Raw genomic sequence first — 21,633 nt, forward strand, 5'->3', positions numbered from 1 at the left:
ATTGATAGAATGCTCTAGGAAATTGTCTAAAAAACTTACAGTACTATATAGTAGTAACATGGCTATAATTATTATGTTGAGAATTAGAATCTTAGAATTTTTTAATTAATATGTTTTAGTTTCTGTTTCCTTTTTTAGATTTGGCATGGTAAAGTTAAAAGTAGATACGAAAAGTAAGTATTGACCCAAATCTTGATTTTAATGTTTAATTGGAGACTTAACTCAACTAAATCTCATCTTCAATTTAATTAATAGGAGTCAGCCATTTGAATCCATTATCCGCCCTTGCTGCATGCCATCTTAGCTTATAGAATGCAAGAGTACATGCGGATCTCTTCTTCCAGACCAGTTGTGTAGAGAGCTAGTCATAATTGGCAGTATAAAATTTGATGTGGTCGGCAAAAGTAACAAAAGAAGAGCGAGTTTGGCCAACTATACATGGACCAGACATTACATGATCGATGCAACACAAAAACAAGCTAGCTATAGGCTAGTTCGAGAAGCATGGAGCTATGAGGTGCTCATGGGAGGCCTTATCCGAAGAGAAAAATGACAACGATTGGTCGGGAGGTTAAGCCAAGAACCTAAAGTGACCTTCCTTTACGAAGCTGGAAAAAACAAATGTTCTTGACGTAGCTAGAAATATAAAAAATAAAAATCCATAAAGGTTCATTAATTATTGAAAATGACCTTCTTTCTCTCTTCCCTTCCCTTCCCTTCCCTTTCCTTTTCGCTTCCTCCACAACCTAGCTAAATTTCCAAGGCGCCACTCACAATTCAGAAATAGATACTTCATGTTTACTAAACGTTTAGAATATAATTAATTACGAGTTGTATTTAGTTTCAAAGTCTTCAGTCAATTTTGTGCGAATTGGACTCCCTGTATATAAATTATAAAGATTTGAAACTTTGTAGTAAAATCACGCAGGTCTTGGTCAATCGTAACAAGAGAAGTCTACTACTCGAAACTTTATATATATATATATATATATATATATATATATATATATATATAAGTGAGAATTAAGCTATGCATTGAAAGTGTGTGAGTGTGTGAAATGTGGACGGTATTAAAACGAGTCACTGATGGAAATAGTTAAATAAAACTGATTAATGTTCATTGGTTGCCTATATGATTAATTTTAAAGTATCTTTTCCTATTAAATGTTTCATTAATGAAAAAACATATGCTCGTGTGCTAACTAGCTCTACAATAATTCGCAACGATACACACACACACTACTGTATAGGGATGAGTATTTATAGGAAAATATGTTCAAGAGCTCCACTACCACAGAATCCTCTGTGCCTGTTGCCTAGCATAATGATTCCTGTCGAATTCCAGGGAAAGATTTTCTCCGAGATTCTGAGTGGCCCTTCTGTTTTTACGAGTTAAAAAAAATAAACAAATAGGATTATAAAGCATTTTCCTATTTTATATAAAAAATTAAGTAAAAGACCAGTACTGTATGTGAGTGTACATAAAATTAGATTAGTACTGGCGAATATATGAATATATTTATCTTTCTAAGGTCCATGAAATAGCAACATGTTGCTTTCTTTATGGTCGTCTGTGATTTTTTTATTTTTATTTCTATCCTTCACCTATGTGCCCAGTGGCCAAATGAACGGGACTTCTTTGTGACAGCAGCTAATGTAATTTTGCGTGTCTGTCTGCGTGTTTAATCAATCCGCCCGTACTATAAATGATCACATTATGATTAAGTAAAACGTCCACACAATCTTAAATAATGAAATTGAACCTGCACTTTTGGGGTTAATTATCCCCGATCGATGTACTTTTACAATTGAGTTTTTGATTAGCTGGGTTCTTCGTTATTAATATGATTAATGAGGTTCATCCACTACATATTATTTTAGTTTTGGAGTCTTGATTGAGAGCACGGTAAATGTCCAAAAAAAATTAGAAAACTTGAATTTTTTTTATTGCTTGAAATTAATTTTTGAGTTAATTTTAAAAAGACAAAAAAGAAGAAAATATTTAAAAAATTTTCAGTTTTTATTAAATCATGCCTGATTTTTTTAGTATTTTTTATTTACCAACATGAGTTTTTATTTTATTTTCAAAAGCCAAAGAAAAACATTAGGAAAAATATCATAAAACCTCAAACACAAAATCGAGAATATTTTCATGAATAAATAAATAAATAAATTCCTAAATTGAATCAAGTATGTTTATAAATAAATCAATAATTTTATATTTCATTTATGGAGTAAAACAAAATAGACACTTTTTTTAAAATAAATTAATAAGAAATATAAAATGAAAGAGAGCTTTTGCTGTGGTAAATAAATAAACAAATACCTAACAGATTACAGATTATAAAAAAAATCAAGAATAAATTGAGAAAAAAGTATTTTAATATTTTTTCCTTCTATTGGAAATTTAAGAAGTGAATTTTAGTACATCAAATTGTTGTTTTCAGTCATTTAGACACGTATTATACTTCTGATATATCATTAGTTTAAACTGTCTTTGGAGTCAATTGACTTGAATATAAAAGAAACATATAATAAAGAGACCTCCTTAAACATACCACTAATAAAGTAATCCGACCAATCAAAACTCGTCGAATATAATTAACCATGCACCACTCTAATAATCCCCAATTATTGTTGTTCGATATTGTTGACCCGTGATCTATAGGGTACTGGACTTGAATGGAGCCAGCGTGCACGCCTTGGCACCCTTTTCAACGAAAGGGGAGGGCGATTCTTCCCTGAACTTTCATATGTCGTATCCAAGCTTCTTCTTTTTTCTTTTTTTTTTAAATTATTGTTAATGTGGGTATTTAAATTAACTTGTAAATATCTTGATTAATGGTCATAAAATTAACGATTATGTAAGTTTTTATTGATTCTAAAATTTATGAAACTCAAACTGATAATTTTTAAAAAACAAATATAAAACCTGATCAATTAAAATACAACCCTCTGAATTATAAACGCATTTACAAGTATACCTAGGTGCTAATATTCCAGACCAAACGAAAATTGAAATAGAATCTTAGCTTTCCCTACACGCCCATTGAAGCTGAAAGCAGCTTATGAGTACTTGTCTGAATTTTACACAGACTTTATATATATATATATTGAAATCATTTTCTAATTAAAACCCTGCTCAGAATGCAAATACACGAAGACAATACAAAATGTACAAGAAAGTGGTCAGAGGTATTTTAATTTTCATTATAGCACAGATGATATATAAAAACCTCTGACCACCCAGCTGAGAAGCAAAATACACTCGCATCACAACTAAAATTGGAGGGGCGTTTAAAATAAGAAGAATGAAGTTGAACTAGCCAATCCATTGAAATCGCCTCCCTTTGAAGTTCAAAATTCGAAGTCCATTTCTTAAGGGAGCCCTTTCTTTCAGACCCCTATTATAGCTTGCAGGCTCAACTAACGCCCTTCAGTTCGAGGGTCAGCAGAATTAGGTGAACAAAACATTAGAAAAAGCTTAGACTGATAAGATCTTCTTTCACATCATGGTTTCATACGTACTTTACATAGATTGAATGTCAAATACCAAAAAAAAAAAAGAAAAAAGAAGAAAAAAGAAGCTCAACCTCTTGCCCGCCATGCAAGGAATTAAAAAGCTCTGATTTTACAGCTGTAAGCAATAAAAGAAGGTCTACCTTGTGACTTGTACTGTGTACATGATTAACAGAAGGGCTGCCTGATTGGCAGAGGAAGGGATCTCTTTTCCAAGTAATTGTTGACCGCAAACTATATTTACTATTTAGTCGCTTTTTTTAAAAAAATTTATTTTAAACAATATTTCACTCAACAACTGCTTCGTTTACTTAACAGCTGCTTCATTTAATTATGAAACTAAGAAATGAACCAAGTGGTACAGTAAGTCCACGTTTCTTATTTCGTTTCAAATGAAGTTAGATAAAAAAATTTTAAGATTAATTAATTTTTATATTATTTTGATGTGTTAATATTAAAAATAATTTTTTAAAAACAAAAATTTATATTATTTTAATATATTTATAAAATAAATATTTTAAAAAATAACTAAAATCATCTCCTAGCAATCTCTAACTAAAAAGCTACTGTCGTTTTCTCTAGGCAAGTCCCATGACATGGTTGTTGTCAACGGTGAGGTGTTCCCTTTCCTAGTCTACCAGTGAATAGTTTTTAGTCATTGATATTAATTATCATTACAGTGAATAGAAGCTTCCACTACTCTGCTATTATCCCTTCAATTACTAGGGAGAAACTTCCTACTTTAAAGCTTGGCTGAAGTTTATTTGATATATTCTTCAGGCAATAACTAAATTGGATTTTACTTCGATGATAGTTGTATATTTTGAACCGTTCAATTATTCCCACACGCGTTCCTCCGTGTTAGTTAAGGCTCTTAATTGGGTTTAATTATTTTGAACCGTTCATTTTAATTGGGTTTAATCCGTGTTCTAGATGCCCATATGTTAAATAAGTTTATTTTTTAAATTGACTTATTAATTTATTCTTGCATTTTTAATTAGACCAATTTTATCTATATAGAATGGTGAAGTTTTTAATATATTTTTTTATTAACTTTTTTTCATCAGAATTAACTAAATAAATCATGCAAACAACTTGAGATTATATTAAATATGACCCTGGATTCTATGAACATGTCAACGTAATACAAAGCAAGTAGCAAAGTAGCACATGGAAGAAAAGTTTTTTAAAAAAACTCACCACACCTCTCCCACTTCTCTTCCTTTTCCATGCTATTTCTCTTGGATTGACCCTGCATCTTTCTACATAAGAATTTGAGGAAATTTTTTACCAATAATTCATGTGAATTATTATTGAAAACTGAATAATTAAATGACATATTATTTATGACAATCTAGTATTTAAATAATTATTTAAAGCCCGAGAAAATCAAATCTTCAGGTAATAAGTTTCTGAACAACTTTAAATCTGTTTAACATGATTATAAAAACTCTTGAATAATTTTGTTTTATTATTTTCACTGTGTATATATAATATTCAAAAACTCAACAAAAATTTTATTCAATTGATTATTTTTTATAATTGATATGTTTATCAAGCACCTCATTATAAGAAGACAAAGGAAAAACTTAGGTTAACTGAAATTGTTAATTTTGAGTCATTTCTCAAAGAGTTAACAACATTTTCATGAACTTTTTAATTTCTCTATTTGAGTGTCCCTGCTTATAAAAAAATAGTATCAATCAAATTATCTTTTTTTGTAAAAAAAAAAGACTTTTAATAAAAATATAAACACTCAAATAAAAAACATAAAAATATAGACACTTAGATGTAAAAACATCTAGTTAGAAATAAACTAAAAGCTTATACATACATAGCATAAAATGCATCAATCTAACAAATTAAAGTAAAAATAAAATTGAATTTAATGAAAATATTAAATTAGAAAAAATTGAAAATTCATACCCTTTTACCCGGAGTCATGCATATTGTAAGGAGCGAAGATAAGAAATCAAGCTATTAATTCCCATAAAAAATAAAAAATAAAAAGTGATATTTATATACATTTTTTTCCATACAAATTATTCACAATCGTAGCTGTAGCCTTTTCGGAAATCAAGGTCTGCCCCCCTTTTGATGCCTGCTGCAGTCAACCATCACCGGCCCACTAGTTATAACCACAACACCCGTCAATACAAGTTTTTACATGGTGAGATAATTTTTATTAAAAGTCATTGTTTTTTAGAAAGAACAAAAAAAAAAAAAAATTGGTATTAAAAAAAAGAAAGTTCTTACACAGTGAGATTGACTCTCCTTAGATTATCGAGAACATTATCTACCATATTAAGATAAATTTAGACTATTGATTTCATTTACCAAATTAACTAGTGTTTTAATTTTTTTTAAATTGGTAATTAGTTTTTTCTATGATGAAATTCTAACCATTAATTTCAAATTTACATGATATGATAAATTACGTTGTTCCTGACTCGAGAGTAATCCGATCCTAAATACTCATAGAGCACGTAATTAAAGGCCTGGACTGAATAGATGTTTAATATCACAGTCCAAATGTTTTTATATGAAAGTGTTATTTTTTTAATTAAAAATATATTAAATTATCTTTTTAAATACTTTTAATTTATATCAAAATAAACTAAAAACTATTTTACAAGACATTTTCAGACACACTCAGACCGCATTATCGAACTGGTCATAAAGCTCCTCGAAATCTCAAATCAAAAGATGCAGCTTGTATATATATTAGCAAAATAAGCAGCCATTTTCTTCTCTACCAACCCAGTACTGTATATCAACGAGTACGGTATATTTTTGGCAAAATTGGAAAAAAAATCTAATAAAATGCAGATAATAATAAAGCTACAATCATATATACCGGTATGCTGCATATGCGAAGGAAGAAAGAAAGTCCTTCTCTTACGCAAATTCTCCTCCAAGCAACAAACCCCCCACCCCCTCTCTTTCTGTCAGAAACATTACCATAGTTGCCAACAATCAGTTTTGCATATATTCACAGCCCTCAAAGATCACTACTGCCTCCTCTTTCCTTCTCTCTTCTTTCAAGTAACAAAGAGCTGATCAAAAACATGTCTAGAATATTAACGATCACAAATCTTATTTCCCTTCTCACAATCACAGTCCTTACAACCCCAGCTACTTCCTCTTCAGATTCTTTTGTCTTTGGTGGTTGTTCACAGCTAAAATACACACCAGGTTCTCCTTACGAGTCCAACGTTAACTTGCTACTCACATCCCTTGTCAGCTCAGCCGCGTTCACCACCTACAACAACTTCACCATCAAGTCCCCCACGCCACAGGACACTCTTTACGGTCTCTTTCAATGCCGAGGAGACCTCTCCAATGGTGACTGTGCTAGCTGTGTAGCTCGTGCAGTGAGTCAGCTCGGCACTCTTTGCCCTGACTCGAGTGGTAGCGCCTTGCAGCTTGAAGGGTGTTTTGTAAAATATGATAACACGACGTTTCTTGGAGTGGAAGACAAGACGGAGGTGTTGCATAAATGTGGGCCGTTGATCGGGTATGATTCTGATGAATTGAACAGGCGTGATGTGGTGTTGGGTTACTTGGGGACTAGTGATGGGTCCTACAGGCCTTTCAGAGTTGGTGGGTCCGAGGATGTTTCTTCTGTGGCGCAGTGTGTCCAAGATTTGAGTGCGAGCGAGTGTCAGGATTGTTTGTCTGAGGCGATCGGACGGCTGAAAACAGTCTGCGGGCCCGCTGTTTGGGGGGACTTGTACTTGGCCAAGTGTTATGTGCGGTTTTCCAAAGCTGGGGCCTCCTCCAACGGCGAAAATGGACATGGTAAGCTGTTGCGCCACCCGGCAGGGTGGTGGTTTAAAGTTTCTTGTTTCTGGTTGAATAATTTTTGGTTTAAATTAATGAGTAATTAGTGAAAATCCCTATCTTGAATAATCTTGAAATTTACCTAATGGCAAATCTAGCCTGTGACAATTGATGCTGTAGTTTTACATGGTTATTTGGGTAAACTTCAAATTGTTCAAGATGGGTTTTTTTTAAAGTAATTTTCTACATTTCCTTTCTTTCTTGTATTTATTTTGTTTTGCTTGTTACCCTTGTGCGTGTGTGTTAGAGAGCGGGAAGTTGGAAATGCTTCTCTCTTTTATCTGGTTAATGAGTGTTTGATGTGCTAATTTATTTTGATGAAACTGCCCCGCTGGTGTGATCCGATTTCTTGACGCATATTCAAGGTGAATGTGGCAGTGTTTAAGGAGATTCTGGAGCAAAGTTTATTGAATTTTGATTCAATACTCTTTTCTTGCAGAGTGATATATACAGTACTACCTGTTTCGATCATGGTTCTGACATCAATTCCATAATTATATATCAAAATTACTGTTCTAGATTTGATGAATTTGGAGAACAAAACCCAAAAGGGAAGTATCTCATAATCCTGCTGTATATTTCCATTGTCAAAGTAGATGCACACATGCGCATAAGGAAAAGCCCTCTAAAGTTCTTAACCACCACGCCATGATAAAATTAAAGCCCCACTTATGAATTAATGCCTCACTAGGAACCAACAAAGGATCCAACGCAAATGAAATTATTATGGTCTTAGTTCACAGTCTTTGGTCCCAAGTGTCTGAGTTTCTACAAAGGTAGAACAGAGCATATGGAGGAGTTCTAATCAAATAATGTAGAAACTATTACCTCTAAAATTTCCAAAATGAACTGGGCATGTTCTTTACAGTAGCATAATCAATCTTTGTTGATAAATAAGTTGAAGCAATCAGTAAATTCTCTCTTCTCATGCAGAATGTTGGCCAGAAATTATTCACATGTAATTGGGTTCTCTTTACTGAGATGATTATTGGCAGCTTAAATTTGTCATTGGCAGTAAGATATAGCAATTAACATAGGATTGCTAAGATAAGATGATATCTAATTGCTTGGTTTGTGTTTTCTTTCTGCTGTAGATAACAACGGAAATGATGAAGTTGAGAAGACACTTGCAATTCTGATAGGACTTATTGCTGCGGTTGCATTACTCATCGTATTCCTTTCTTTCTTAAGGAAAGTTTGTGAAAGAGAAAGAGGTAAGCTACTTGGTCATCTTTCTTTGCATCTTTACAGTTCTCTTTATTTTATTCTCCAAACATTGTCAAATCTTTTCAGTTTTTTTTTTTAAGGTTTAGTAGTTGTCAATACCCTTACTTATATACGTGTCATCTTTCCATACGCAGGTTGTAAATAATAGAATTTAAGCAGGAAAAGATATTCAGGAAATGGGTTCCCTCTGGTCATTTCCTTTGCATTATGTGGCCCGATTGCTTCCCTTTGTTGTTGTGGTCTCGACTTCCCCCCCCCCCCTCTCTCTCTCCCCCTCCCTCCAAATTTCTCCTAAAGAAGCCTGGAAGGGTAAATAGAAAGATGTTCATGGAAACAGGTACCCTTGAAACAAGTGAAAAAAAAGAAGAAAAAAAAAAGGTTTGCAATAAGGTGAAAAGGCCTAAAGATTCCGCACTCTCCTCTCTAGTCTTATAACATCTATGGTGGTAGTTCTCTCTCTCATTGTTTTGTATAAATAGTGATTGTGAAAGTGCTCTTTGCAACGCTGTAGTTAGTGCCTGAGATATTAGAGCTTTATACTTTGTTTTAATTGCAAGTGTTGTATTCACAAAACTTGTTAAATTTTATTTCAAGTCAATGTTTACTTTCCTTTCCTCGTATCTCCAACAAATTCTATATTTAGAAAACCTAAATCAAAGTCTGGTTAGAGTAAAGTTTTAATTTAAACTATTTTTTAAACTAAATTGACAATTTTTTTTAACCATAGCTTTAATAGACCAACTGATATACTAATGACTTGAGTTTTGGATTAGGTCAACTCTTATAACCATGATAAATCATGCTTGTTTGCTAAAATTCTCTTTATTTCTTATCATGTTTACAAAGCAAACAGTTCCCTTTCCTTATATATATATATATATATATATATATATATATATATATATATTATACACTTGTGTTTTTATCTGCTAGTTGAAAACTTTGCAGTTGCCGTCAAGTTGAGAGATGAGGCAACTGAAGCTTGTCTAGAGCCCAATAATACTATCTTGAACATTTAGAATATCGTGATGATTATCATCATAATGATTAGGACAGTAATCTTAGCATTTTCTTATAAAACCATGCTTATCAAAGTACTAACGGAGGTCTAATCAGTAAATTAAAAGGAACAATTCAAATGAATTAAACGATCAATAACAGGGCTAGTGGGTGATATTCATGAATAGTTTAGAGTCCTTGTCTCCCTCTCTCTCCTCCATTATCCATAGCTTTAAATTTGGAGTTTTTGTAAGGTGGGGCTGTCCCCAATCTAGTCCTTGGCACCATACTTTAATCCTCTTTAGCAAGCATGGATGCAAATACAAATTAAGATTCTTTCTCTCACCCTCCAATTACAATCCATGCATCTTTTTTTTTTTTTGAAAGCCATGGTGATCTTGATGACCTTTAAATAAGGGAAACATGAACCAGGCAACTAAAGTGACGAGAGGGATGACAATATTGGGTGTCAGATCAGGAAACTGCGTATCATAAAGCTCAAATAATAAGACCACTCTGTGAAGGTCCCAGCAATTGGTCCCCAAAAACTTTATTTATCAAACAATCATGTGAATCTGTTCTCTTAGAAGACACTTGTTCCGTTTTGGAAATGGTGCTGCTGCTAATACATCTTTTGTGATTGCTCCAATTAGAAGTAGGCTTTTGGTTTTTTGGATTATGTATACCAAAGAAGCTTGCTGTTCATCAAATTCAAAGTGCTATGCTCCATGTTACCAAAAAAGGTGTTGTTTTAAACTAGGATAATTAGCCAAATGTTCCACACCTAACTCCGCCACTTGCAAGCCATCCACGGCTTAATTACTCTAGCCCCATTTTCGACTTTTGCGGTCAACATGCGGAGCCTCTAATATAATTGGGTTTATGCAGTGATGCACTAATAATTGCTTACAATCCGGAAACCCTATTAATTGTTGGCCTTTGACGAAGCTTTTTTTTAATGAGGTTTAATCAAGTAATAAACAAAGCTGTAGGTGGATAACAATGACCCTTGTATGTCAAAACAGTAACAAGAACCTTGCATTTCTATCCTAGAGTGGAAGAGATTAGAAAGAGGAAAGATGGGAACGAAGCTTCCGTTGATTGATTTGAAAAGCATGGCACGCCAATAGTTATTTAAATATCTTTTTCTATCATATTTCTATTTTTTATTTTAAATATACTTATTTAAAAATTAAAGATTCACCAACTCCATGTAAAAATATTTTCTGCCAATACTAGTTACACTTTGGTATATCAAACACTAAATATATATTAAAAACTACATTGACTAAAAAAAAAAAAAAATTATTAGAATCAATTAATTAATTGATTATTCAATTTAAAAATTCTATTCCTATATTTCTTGAAGGATATCATCAGCAACAAAGCTTCGATTTATCAGTTTGAAAATCAGCAATGGCACACAAATAGTTACAATCAAGATCATGAAAAAGATGGGAGGGAAGGGTAATTGAGTATTAGAACCTGTTTGGGAGAAAACATGGTTTAAATTATGTTCTTTTAAAATTTAATTTTTTTAATTTAAAATTAATATTTTATGTTTTTAAATTATTTTGATATGTTAATGTTAAAAATAAATTTTAAAAAATAAATATAATATATTTTAAAGTAAAATATACTTTAAACCATAATCACTATTAAATTCTTAAATACACTTCCAAGGAAAGTGCGGTAACAACGTGGTTGAGGAGCAAAAAACAATTAGTTGATATAGATCGGGCGTTTGCAAGGCTGATAGTGATTTTATTTTGTATTATTCCATGATGAACGATACAGCTCAACTAATTGCATAGAGAGAGGGTGGTTTCTGAAAACAAATGGCTGTTGAATAGGCGCGTAGAAAGGTAATTTAACATCCTTTCTTCGCACAGTTCAGTTTTCAAACAAGAGTGTTTATGGTTCATTCCAAGCCCACTGGGCCATGAACTTCTGATTCAAAGTTCAAAAGTATTTAAGGCCACTTGAGTTGTCTTGTTACATTCCCAGCCCATTTTTATTAGGAAGGGGCTCGTTCATCAGCAGATGGCCTTATCCGAGTCCCCAACCAATAACCAAAAACAGAAAAGAAAAGGTAGCCTCGTATTAGTCCCCACTCAATAAACATTTTCTCAATCGGATCCTTATACTGAACAAATACTACCAATATCCTCTCCTTATCGTCCCTATTCGGAAATATATACACAAATTTAGGGAACATGTTTGTTTATTTAAGGATGAAACTAGGTGTTAATAGATTTATCAGGGCCCTTATTGGTGCAAGAGTATTTTTTAAACTTAACTGACATATTACTTTTTCTTTGGGGACTAACTTGAGTTTACCTAAGAAATCGGTGAAGCAAATGCCAGATGTCCGAAATAAGCACACGTGTCACTTATACCCCCTCCCATCATATCACAACCGTCACCTCCCCTCTATTTAAGAAAAACCAGCCCTTTTTGTCTGACCACGTTCGATTTCTCCTTAATCCCGAAGAAAAGCACAAACCCAAAATCCCCAATCAGATTTAGATCTATTAGGATCTCGGAGCAGCAATGGCACTTGAATGGGTGGTGCTAGGCTACGCCGCAGGAGCAGAGGCAATCATGGTCCTTCTCTTGACAATCCCTGGTCTTGACGGGCTGCGCAAGGGACTGAGCGCGGTGACACGTAATCTGCTGAAGCCGTTTATGTCGGTGGTGCCGTTTTGCCTGTTTCTGCTGATGGACATATACTGGAAGTACGAGACGAGGCCGAGCTGCGAGGGCGAGTCCTGTACTCCAACCGAGCACCTCCGACACCAGAAATCAATCATGAAGAGCCAGAGGAATGCCTTGTTGATAGGTGTTGCACTCGTTTTCTACTGGCTGCTTTACTCGGTTACTCATCTTGTTGTGAAGATCGAGCAGTTGAATCAGCGCGTCGAGAGGCTGAAGAACAAGGAGTAATTGATGATGATGGATTGATGAATGAGATAAGTGGGTTTTGTGTTCTGTTCTCATGAATTACTACGGTTAAATGAGACTTTAATTTCGTTTGCGGATTCAGTTTTTTACTTGTTCAGGTAGTAACTCTGTTTGATTTTGGATGTGAAGATCTGATCAATATGCAGCTTTTCTTTAATCATTTTAGGATACTGTGTTTTTTTCCCCTGCATGTCGAATTCATTTCCAATTTTGATTAGAATGTGGATTGCGAGTCGTGCAAGTGTAAATTGATGAATATGTGGATCTTTATTAAGCAGTTTGTGCTGATCAATGCGGATGGATGAATCTGTAGTATATTAGGGTAGGAGAAGAGAGTAGGGACGAATTTCCAAATTTAGTTATGCAATTGCCATGTCAACACTCTGATTGATTGTGAACTGTTATGACCAGTAACTATATTAGTCTCTTTTAATCCTGTCCTGGACAACCACCACAATATACAAATAATGGTCAGCTAGGAAAATGATGATAAGATCCAAGGCCTTTTATTTGGTCTCCGCTGAAGTCTCAACTTTTCAAATTACACTCGCATAAACCCCTTTCCTTCTCAACGTTGATGGAGAGAGTTGTCACTGGCGCTGAGGCAACTCTTACTTCATCATGTACACTCCATGGGATTCTTATTAGCTTTGTCATCATTGCAACTCGTATTGGTTTGATGTTTCATCAGTTGCATTGGTGACAAGCAATGAGAATTCTTGGTTTCAACGTGGATGAGCTGCATGTAAGTCAATAGTGGCTGTGGGTTGGAGGAGTGAATTGGTACCAGGTTGTAAAGAGGTGGTGGTGGCTTGCTTTGCGTCGGAAATCTGTACCAGGTTATAAAGAGGTGGTGGTGGTTTGCTTTGCATAGAGGAGTAGATTTTTAGTTAGTTTCGTCTATGATCCGTGGGTGTTGGAGTTGTTTGGCAATGAGGTAATTTATTGTTAGCATACTTTTGAGTGATGGGTTTGTTGATGTTGATCTTCTTAATATGGTGTTCGCATTCTCTATCGTATGTTGAAATTCACCTATTCAAGGCCAAAACAGCCCCCCACTTGCAGCACAATCATCTCATACCGAGTCTAATGTTCAAGCATCACCAGGTGAACTTGCATTACCCACCACACCACCTCTTTTCCCATTTAGTCAATTTGGTATCCTGTCTGCCCAGATCTCACGTCGTTGAGTGTTTAATTTCGATTCGACTCTTGAGTGTAGAGCCTCAGGTGAAGGGTATAGTGTGGTGAAAACGAAGCTGCTCTGAAACTATGCATTTAGGAATACGAGGAGGTGCCAGCCATTGCTTTAGTAGAACTGGCCGGGAACTAGGATTTCTCGAACTTATCTACAATTCCTCATTTCCCCTTTTTTGGGCTGCAGAAAAACATCTTGTTTTCCTCTCTCGCCCTCTAGCAAGGGAAGGGAGGCCTGGTTTGGGGGAGGGAGGCGTTCAGTCATGACTTGCACTCTCTCTTTTTGTGTGTGAGGTTAGGGCGATGATCCACACTTTTATTTCTGCCACTCCTTGCGGATCTTGCCCTCATTTTCACATTTACTGTTGAGTAGTGAAACACCTTTCTATCCTTTGTGTGTGAATCTTGTTCAAGAAAGGCAGTCATATGGCACCCAAAAATATAGTCATAGATGTATAGCAAATGTTAGTTGCCTCCGCGCGTATTTGATTCTTTACTTTTAGAAATCAAATGCAGACAGATTTACCACCATTCTTGTGAAGTGGGTAATTTCTTTGTCGCTGTTCTCTGCTGTAAAATGTTTCTCTCACTCGCTCACGCACGCATGAAAGCTATATTATTTGAAGGTTTGCTTGGGTGTATTTGTTCTAGATGATATATATATATATATATATATATATATAGTTCCTTTCTACACCAAGCTCGGTTAATGCTCGTTGATCCATGGATCATGGCTACGATGCTTTATCATATTTCCTAAATCCAATTTAAGCACGGTCGGTGATGGGCTTGATTAATGGAATTCCTGACCATAACCTGCAACTCCATGGTTGAATTATCACTAGGATGGGCTATAGCCCGTATCAAAAAAAATTTAAATTGTATATTGTCCTTAAAAACTTTAACTAATTTGCCATATAAAACAAATTTAACCAAAATAAACCACCATAAAAAAACTTTAACTAATTTACTATTATGTCACTTGTCTTTTATCATAATAATAATAGAAAAAAACACTTTCTCCACAAAATCAACCTCTTTTTTATCCTTTAAAATCTCTATGTTCCAGGGCTAAGAAAATCAGAATAAAAAATTGTATATACAAATTCAACCCAATCAAGAAATTATAGTACCGGTAAAGAGATTTTCTCGAGTTTGAGGAGCATTATAAGTTGAATATTCTCTTCTTGATTTTCTCGTTATCATTGCCTTTGTAGAAGAAAATACTTGTAGGAAAATTTCAAGAAAACAAATATAGCTTTTTTCTTGGTTAATTGGATTCAAACTAAAAAAAAAAAAATCTAGTTTTAGTTTAACTATAAAACTCTCTCCTTAATTCTTTATTTTGAATTTATATACTACATATTGTTTTTATCTTTGAAATGAAAATCTTGACATCTTAAATGCAATGTATTTTATGTCAACTATTAAAATATTACTTTAAACTATGAAAGTTATCTGATTTGATCTTTTCCTTGCACATGTGCAATCTGTTTACATACAATATAAAATTGACATACCATGTATGAATGCTTCATCTAAAAGGCCACAAATTATTTATGTCAGCAATAAGGATCGATGATAGTTTATCAAAACTATCATTGTGCTATATTTAACTTAGTAATAAATTTTCAGTTGAAAAAGTTAAATTTTAAATTCAATGACTTAACTCTGTTTTAGAACCTATGAGAACTTGAAATCATTTAAAGTAAAGTTGATGCTATTTGCAAGCTTGATAAGAAATTTTATCTTGAAAATTTCAATGAACAATAGATGTATTATTTGAGATCTCAGCTAGAACATTATTAAATTGATGTGATTCAACATGAGAGTTTTCAGAATATCTTTATCATTTTCGAATTATATGGAAGATTAGTTGAAACAAATAAGTCGTGGTACTATCACTTGATTAATAAGTTGATTCATTTTTATTTTGACTTTATTTGTTTCCAAGATCATTTTCAATTATGAAACATGTTAAAATTGTGCTTCATGATAAAATAGATAAGGTGTTCTTTATAGATTCTATGATAATTTACATTTGAAAGTTTGCTAAAAATATCGATTCAGATTTGATTATAGATAAATTATATTTAACAAAATATTGAAGGGTATAATTTTAATAGTGTATTTTATTTTTACTTTATCTTCGGTATACACTTTATTTTTACATATTTTATGTTTTTTATTTGGATTGAAACTTTATTATTAACTTGAAAAATTTATGTTATAATGATTGTCCGATTTATTTAATACCCCGGGCAGAAAAATTTCCTAGCTCCACCCTTTCCCTGTTTTTTTTTTTTTTTTGGATATATAGAAATTATCTAGCATCTTCAACAGAGCCAGCAAACTTAGGCAATGACAACCAGGAGACTTTTCCAAGAATGCTTCCTGTCCAAATGATATACAGGGCTGCTGAGATACGTATTACAGAGAAATTTCATGATAGTTGGCATGCATATTGCCATATGCATTAAGCATCTCCTAGCTCAGCATTGTATCTTCTTTTACTTTATGATAAAGAAGGGCTGTGTGTGTGTGTCCCAACAAAGCAAACATCAAATTACACTTCAACAATCTCTAATCTACATTCTGAAATCAAACACCTTCCTTGAAGTAATATGGCCAACCGGAACAGTATCCAAGCCTACCAAATATATATATATATATATATTCCTTTTCTTACACAACGCTGCATTAATTAAAAAATAAATAAATTAGGCAATATCCCAACGTGACTATCCTTCTTTTTTTTTTTGTCACGAATCGTTTTTAATTTATTTTACAAACAAAAGAATTCAAAGAGGATATATAATAAATAAATGTACGCATCCGTTATTGATAAAGGGCGGTGAAATTAATTACGCTGTCTTTTTTGGTGATGCTCTTTCCTTCTCCATGCGTTCAAATAAGCTTCCATCAAAGACAGCTCTAATTGTATCCTTGTGAAGCAAACCATCCTTATCCTTGCAAAGAGTGTACAGGATCTTCCATTCTGTGTAGGAAGCAACCCTGCAATAGTTTTCCAGCATTTAATTACCTTTACATATTTTTCTGAAAGACGTGAAATAATTTTCTAATTACTTCTGGATACTAAGAAATTGAAATGATCAGAAACCAACCATCCTTTGAAGTCCTTGGGTTCTCTGTTAGCCTTGAGCATTCCCATCAGCTCGTCTGATGTCAAGGAATTTGGATGTGAACGTGCATGTTTGCTGAAGATTTCTTCAAATTTTGCAGGAACAAACCTATAATTCTCTTACAAGAATTAATATATGAAATCAAATTTATAGAAGAGCCAACACTAAAAATGTTAAGCCATTTCTAGAGATGCCCTAATTGTGCTACTGAACCAGACGTCTCATATGTTAGCTTTTCATTTGGTAGATAGATGTTAACTGGAAAATATAGAGGACATAAAACAGCATCTCCTAAAAAAAAGAAGAGAGAACGAAAAAGGAGAAAAAAAATTAGAGAATACATAAATGTGACTACAGGAATATAATATGTACCTTCCTTCACTGTCATAGACACCAGAATCACTCCCATGCTTGGCTCGCTGGATGTTCTTAACCTCGATAGGGAACAAAAGAGAAGGAAACTTCCCCTGTAACACATGAAAATTTGATTAATCTATAAATAATTTCGCAGACCATAAGTGAAGTGGTTGTTAAATAAATGGCACTGGTATTTGTAGACTGTCCAAGTTTTAATTATATATCTTGCACTGCTTCCAAAAAAAAAAAAACAAAAGAAAAGGAGTTCTTTCAATGGTAGGATTAAGGTTTATTTTCTCATTAATTTTGAGAAAATACGAAATTAAAAGAAGAAGAAGGTGTTGATGTGTATTTGTTTCTCATTTTGCAAATGTTATTTGCTAGAGATTAGTGTTTTTTTTTTCCTTGGCCTAATTTTATGATTAAGTTCTTGTCATTATTAGATTTCTCAGCTTAGAGATTGAGCACATGCAAGTTATATAAATTAAGGGTAGGTAACCTGTTGCTTATAAGCAATGACCTAAACATATTTGAGAGAAAAGGAAGAAAAGAAGGGGAACCTTTGCTTGCGATCCAACAATGGTACTGTATTTTTGCCAAACTCCATTACATGTGTACTTGTTTTTTAGCTTCCAATTTTTCTCATCTATCTATAGCTAGCTAGGTCCCACCCCGTTGTTTGCCCACTCCATGCAAAGACTAAAAATACAAATAAGGTGCACTTTTAGCCAAATTATACATCCTACGGCGCCAAATGAAACCTAGAAACTTTATTTTATTTATTTTCCTATATGCTATTTTATTTTGTTTCTTTCATACAGCACGTACGTGAATAGAATGAAATATTGAATCCCATTATCATGGAACTCATCCATCATTAAACACTACTTTGTAAGAAAAAACAGAAGAAGCATGTATCATAAACCAACAGGTGAGTGAGTCTTCCCAAAAGAAATGGCGGAACAAGGGCTGTCTTGGACAGGGAAAAAAAAAAGATACTAATAAGAATACCCGATATATAATAGCCAAAATGATATACAAATCTTTTAAAAATAAAAATAAAAAAATAAAAATCACAGATTCCCATGCATCCAGAACGAGATGTAGGGAGAAGTGCGTGGGACAATCATCCTCCTTGGAGGGAACACAGACACGTGTAGGCATGCCATTATTCATGCGGAGACGAACAACTAGTGGATGATGACTTAAGTGGTCATTCTAAGAACATATGTATCTACAACAACAACACCTCCATTAAACTTTTACAGTAACGTTACTTCAATCCTTTTCGTAAAATTGAAGACATTGGCTTGGTGTCGGACCAAATTATATTAAAAAAAATCCGATCCCTAGAATGTCAGGGCATCGAGCCACAACAAATAAGACTGGCCTGATGTCAGTCTGGGTCCATCGCCAAGTTTTTAAAATCTTGTTTTCAAGCAAGGCATGGGATTATTTACCACTTTTACAAGCTTCTCGTTTTGTATGCACAGATTTTTATGTTCTACGATCTTCGAACACAAGAGCTAAACAGGTGAATTAATAGACCGGGTGCTTCTTCAGTCAACTTCCTAGCCAAGCACCTGTACTTGTCTTTTAGTCTTATATATATATATATATATATATCGGTGTCAATTGTGGACGGACTCCTATGGTAATTATATATATTATTTACTACCCCCTTCAATTTCTTAAACAATTATTTATTTTCCTCGTTAATTAGAGTCGAATTAGAGAGAGAGAGAGAGAGAGAGAGAGAGGGATATACAGGTCGAGTTTTCTGGCTGAGAGCGATATTGATCAGAAAGGCACTGGCAGTGGATAACAAGATACCACACCCAATTGAACGAAAACCTGTTAGTTAACAAATTCAGATTTAGATTAACCCATTAATTAAAATTTCCTTTTCTTTACACAAAAACAAGAATGAGAAATACAATAAACATAAAAAAAAAAGGAAAACATAAGAACACACCTTGAAACGTCTCCCAAGGATAAACAATGCCATCTTGATTCCTATCAAAGAAGAAGACATGCTTCTGCAGTACGTTATGATCATTTGGTACAAATTTCCCTGCGTGAGAAAACAATCTCCAACTTTAGCCATAAAACAAATAGCTGCAGGGGATTCTTTGGGGGGGGGGGGGCGGCAACAAGGGGTAACACGGCACAAGAAAGAAGGAAAGTTAAATCCATACCATTTTGTTGCTTATCGGTTGATGATAAGGTGGAGGAATTCATGTCTATAGTAGCAAAGATGGAACTGTGAAAGCGATTAGAGAGATGGGGATGAGAGGTAGTGTTTAATGGGGTGGAAAGGATATATACTGCGGGTGCTAGAGAAGAGAACCAAAGGCTTTGTTCTGTTCTACTTTAATGGATGCTTGTTGCTATTTGAGTGCCAGCTATTAATAGGGAAGGGGTTTGATGGCACAAATGAAAAATGGCAGCAATTTATTCTCTGCAGCCCACGCGCTTTATTGCAGCGGTGATGATCTTCTTTCTAATCATTTCATTTTTATTTCTTTCGTAACGCAACAACGGACAACGTGAATAATGAGATTTCTTTTCACAACTGTGTGTTTTTATATTTTAAAAATATTTTTAAAAATTTTGAATTTTTTTATTTTTTATTTACTTGAAATTAATATTTTTAGTATTTTAAAATAATTTTAATATAATGATATTAAAAATAATTTAAAAAAATAAAAAATATTATTTTAATGTATTTTTAAATAAAAAATACTTTGAAAATCAACAATTACTACACTTCAGGCACGCCGATAATATATATATATCAAATTAGATTTTTAAAAAATAATTTTTAAATATATAGATTTTTATATTTTTAAAATAAGAAATACAAGGAAAATAAGTAATTTTTTTATTTCTAAAATATTATTATAAATAAAAAACTTTTAATTTTAAAATTCTCCAAATAAAACATATAATAATATAAAAAATAATTATTATAATTTAAAAACTCTCGAGATTAATATAGTGGAGAGTCTATATCACTGGTTCCAATTAATTATTTGAAAGTTTGAGGGGCATGTTGAGAAAATATGTTTTTTTTTTGTCGTTTTCAGTTTTTTTTCTCCCCATCTTACTTTTTTTCTCGAGAGAAGAAAGTTCGGTATGTGTACAACTCCTTATAGCTTGTATTATCATTTAGCCCTTGACAAAAAAAAAAGAAAAAAAGAGGATCACTTTAACCTCATTGCTGTGTAAGAAGAACAGCGGTTAAAATAAGGGTGGGGACGAGATTCAATGATAGAAAAGATCTACATTTCAATTGTACAGCTTATAATTTTGATCTGTTAATACCATAAATAAATTGTTTTAAAAAAATAATAATTTGATAAATTTTCAATAAAAAATACTTTAAAAAGCAATTATTTCAACAACTATCTTGCATTTTTGTCCTCCTTAATTTAAAACCCTTCCTTTCGCTCTGACTTGTAAGAGATATACTCGCAACATAGAGCTTATTAAAGGAAAATAATAATGATAATAATGAAAACAAGGAGGAGGAAGAAGAAGAAACGACATAAATAAAAATAACGTAACTTGTCGGGAAATAAAACGGTTGCAATGTGAACACATCAAGACAGAAAAGGAAAAGAAGGGCGCGTGCGCGCTTTTCGCCTTTTGCTTTACAGGAGGAGGACGCAAACACAGGTGACGGTGCATCATTCTCTCCGATGCCTTCAGGAAATTTTAAAGCACCTTTTTTTTTAATATATAATATCTTGTCGAAGTAAATATATGCTATTTTAAATGATTATTGAGTTTCATAATTGATAAATTTTATTAAATAGTGTTGTTGATTACATGTATAAACAATGCTGTATCTTTGATTTTCTCTTGAAAAAATTAAAGGCTCGTTAACTTCTGCTTTAGAAAGTCCTTTTATCTAAAAAATGAAATTTTAATTTTTAAATATTTTTCAATAGTTTCAATATAATAATATTAAAAATAAAACTACATTTAAAAAAAAAAACATCTGTCATCATTTTGCCAAAAACATACTAATATCTTCCCGACAAGAAAAGCATGGTTTTACTGAACTGAACTTGCTTTCCTAATACAGAAACATGCGCTGTCTTAGCATTGAAAATCAGAGGCTATTTGGCGACTAGCGACGTGTTTCAGTCTTTCAGATTACCATCATTTTCAAAAGTGTCATCATATTCCCACGAAAAACATTTATTAACAAATACTAGCTTTCTCCACAATTTTTTTTTCGTTTTTTTACTTTTTTTCGTTTTGTTTTGTTTTATCATTTTTTTTTGTCTTTTGTCTTTCTTTCTTTTTTTCCTTTTTTTTTCCTTTCCCCCACATTTTTTTCCTTTTATTTTTTTTATTCATTTTGTTTTGTAAA

General features: G+C 33.1%; 3 protein-coding genes across 3 annotated transcripts; 2 read left to right on the forward strand and 1 right to left on the reverse strand.

Moving 5' to 3' along the window:
• Nucleotides 1–6,390: 6,390 nt before the first annotated feature.
• On the forward strand, nucleotides 6,391–9,209 carry LOC133695794 (plasmodesmata-located protein 6-like). Its single transcript, XM_062117737.1, has 3 exons — nucleotides 6,391–7,320; nucleotides 8,457–8,576; nucleotides 8,724–9,209. The coding sequence occupies exons 1-3, from the start codon at nucleotides 6,588–6,590 to the stop codon at nucleotides 8,732–8,734; spliced, it is 864 nt and encodes a 287-aa protein (XP_061973721.1). The 5' UTR covers nucleotides 6,391–6,587; the 3' UTR covers nucleotides 8,735–9,209.
• Nucleotides 9,210–12,031: 2,822 nt separating this feature from the next.
• LOC133696134 (uncharacterized) lies at nucleotides 12,032–12,717 on the forward strand. The gene has a single exon (XM_062118194.1). It carries the CDS (start codon nucleotides 12,142–12,144, stop codon nucleotides 12,532–12,534), a length of 393 nt encoding a protein of 130 aa, XP_061974178.1. The 5' UTR covers nucleotides 12,032–12,141; the 3' UTR covers nucleotides 12,535–12,717.
• A 3,409-nt stretch (nucleotides 12,718–16,126) lies between these two features.
• Nucleotides 16,127–19,644, reverse strand: LOC133696627 (probable peroxygenase 4). Its single transcript, XM_062118864.1, has 7 exons — nucleotides 19,448–19,644; nucleotides 19,225–19,323; nucleotides 19,018–19,103; nucleotides 17,265–17,359; nucleotides 16,875–17,000; nucleotides 16,618–16,764; nucleotides 16,127–16,444 (listed from the first exon to the last, which is right to left on the reverse strand). Exons 1-7 carry the CDS (start codon nucleotides 19,488–19,490, stop codon nucleotides 16,435–16,437), a joined length of 606 nt encoding a protein of 201 aa, XP_061974848.1. The 5' UTR covers nucleotides 19,491–19,644; the 3' UTR covers nucleotides 16,127–16,434.
• Nucleotides 19,645–21,633: the final 1,989 nt, after the last annotated feature.

The sequence above is a fragment of the Populus nigra genome, chromosome 6 (genome assembly GCF_951802175.1).
Source record: "Populus nigra chromosome 6, ddPopNigr1.1, whole genome shotgun sequence".
NCBI classification, from domain to species: Eukaryota; Viridiplantae; Streptophyta; class Magnoliopsida; order Malpighiales; family Salicaceae; genus Populus; species Populus nigra.

Excerpts from the sequence above, each read along its gene's own strand:
- LOC133695794 (XM_062117737.1), top strand. The coding sequence starts at position 6,588 with ATGTCTAGAATATTAACGATCACAAATCTTATTTCCCTTCTCACAATC. Across the intron at positions 7,321-8,456 it reads CAACGGCGAAAATGGACATG|ATAACAACGGAAATGATGAA; the intron begins GTAAGCTGTTGC and ends TTTCTGCTGTAG.
- LOC133696627 (XM_062118864.1), bottom strand. The coding sequence starts at position 19,490 with ATGAATTCCTCCACCTTATCATCAACCGATAAGCAACAAAATG. Across the intron at positions 19,324-19,447 it reads AACCGATAAGCAACAAAATG|GGAAATTTGTACCAAATGAT; the intron begins GTATGGATTTAA and ends TTTCTCACGCAG. Across the intron at positions 17,001-17,264 it reads GTCTATGACAGTGAAGGAAG|GTTTGTTCCTGCAAAATTTG; the intron begins GTACATATTATA and ends AGAGAATTATAG.
- LOC133696134 (XM_062118194.1), top strand. The coding sequence starts at position 12,142 with ATGGCACTTGAATGGGTGGTGCTAGGCTACGCCGCAGGAGCAGAGGCA.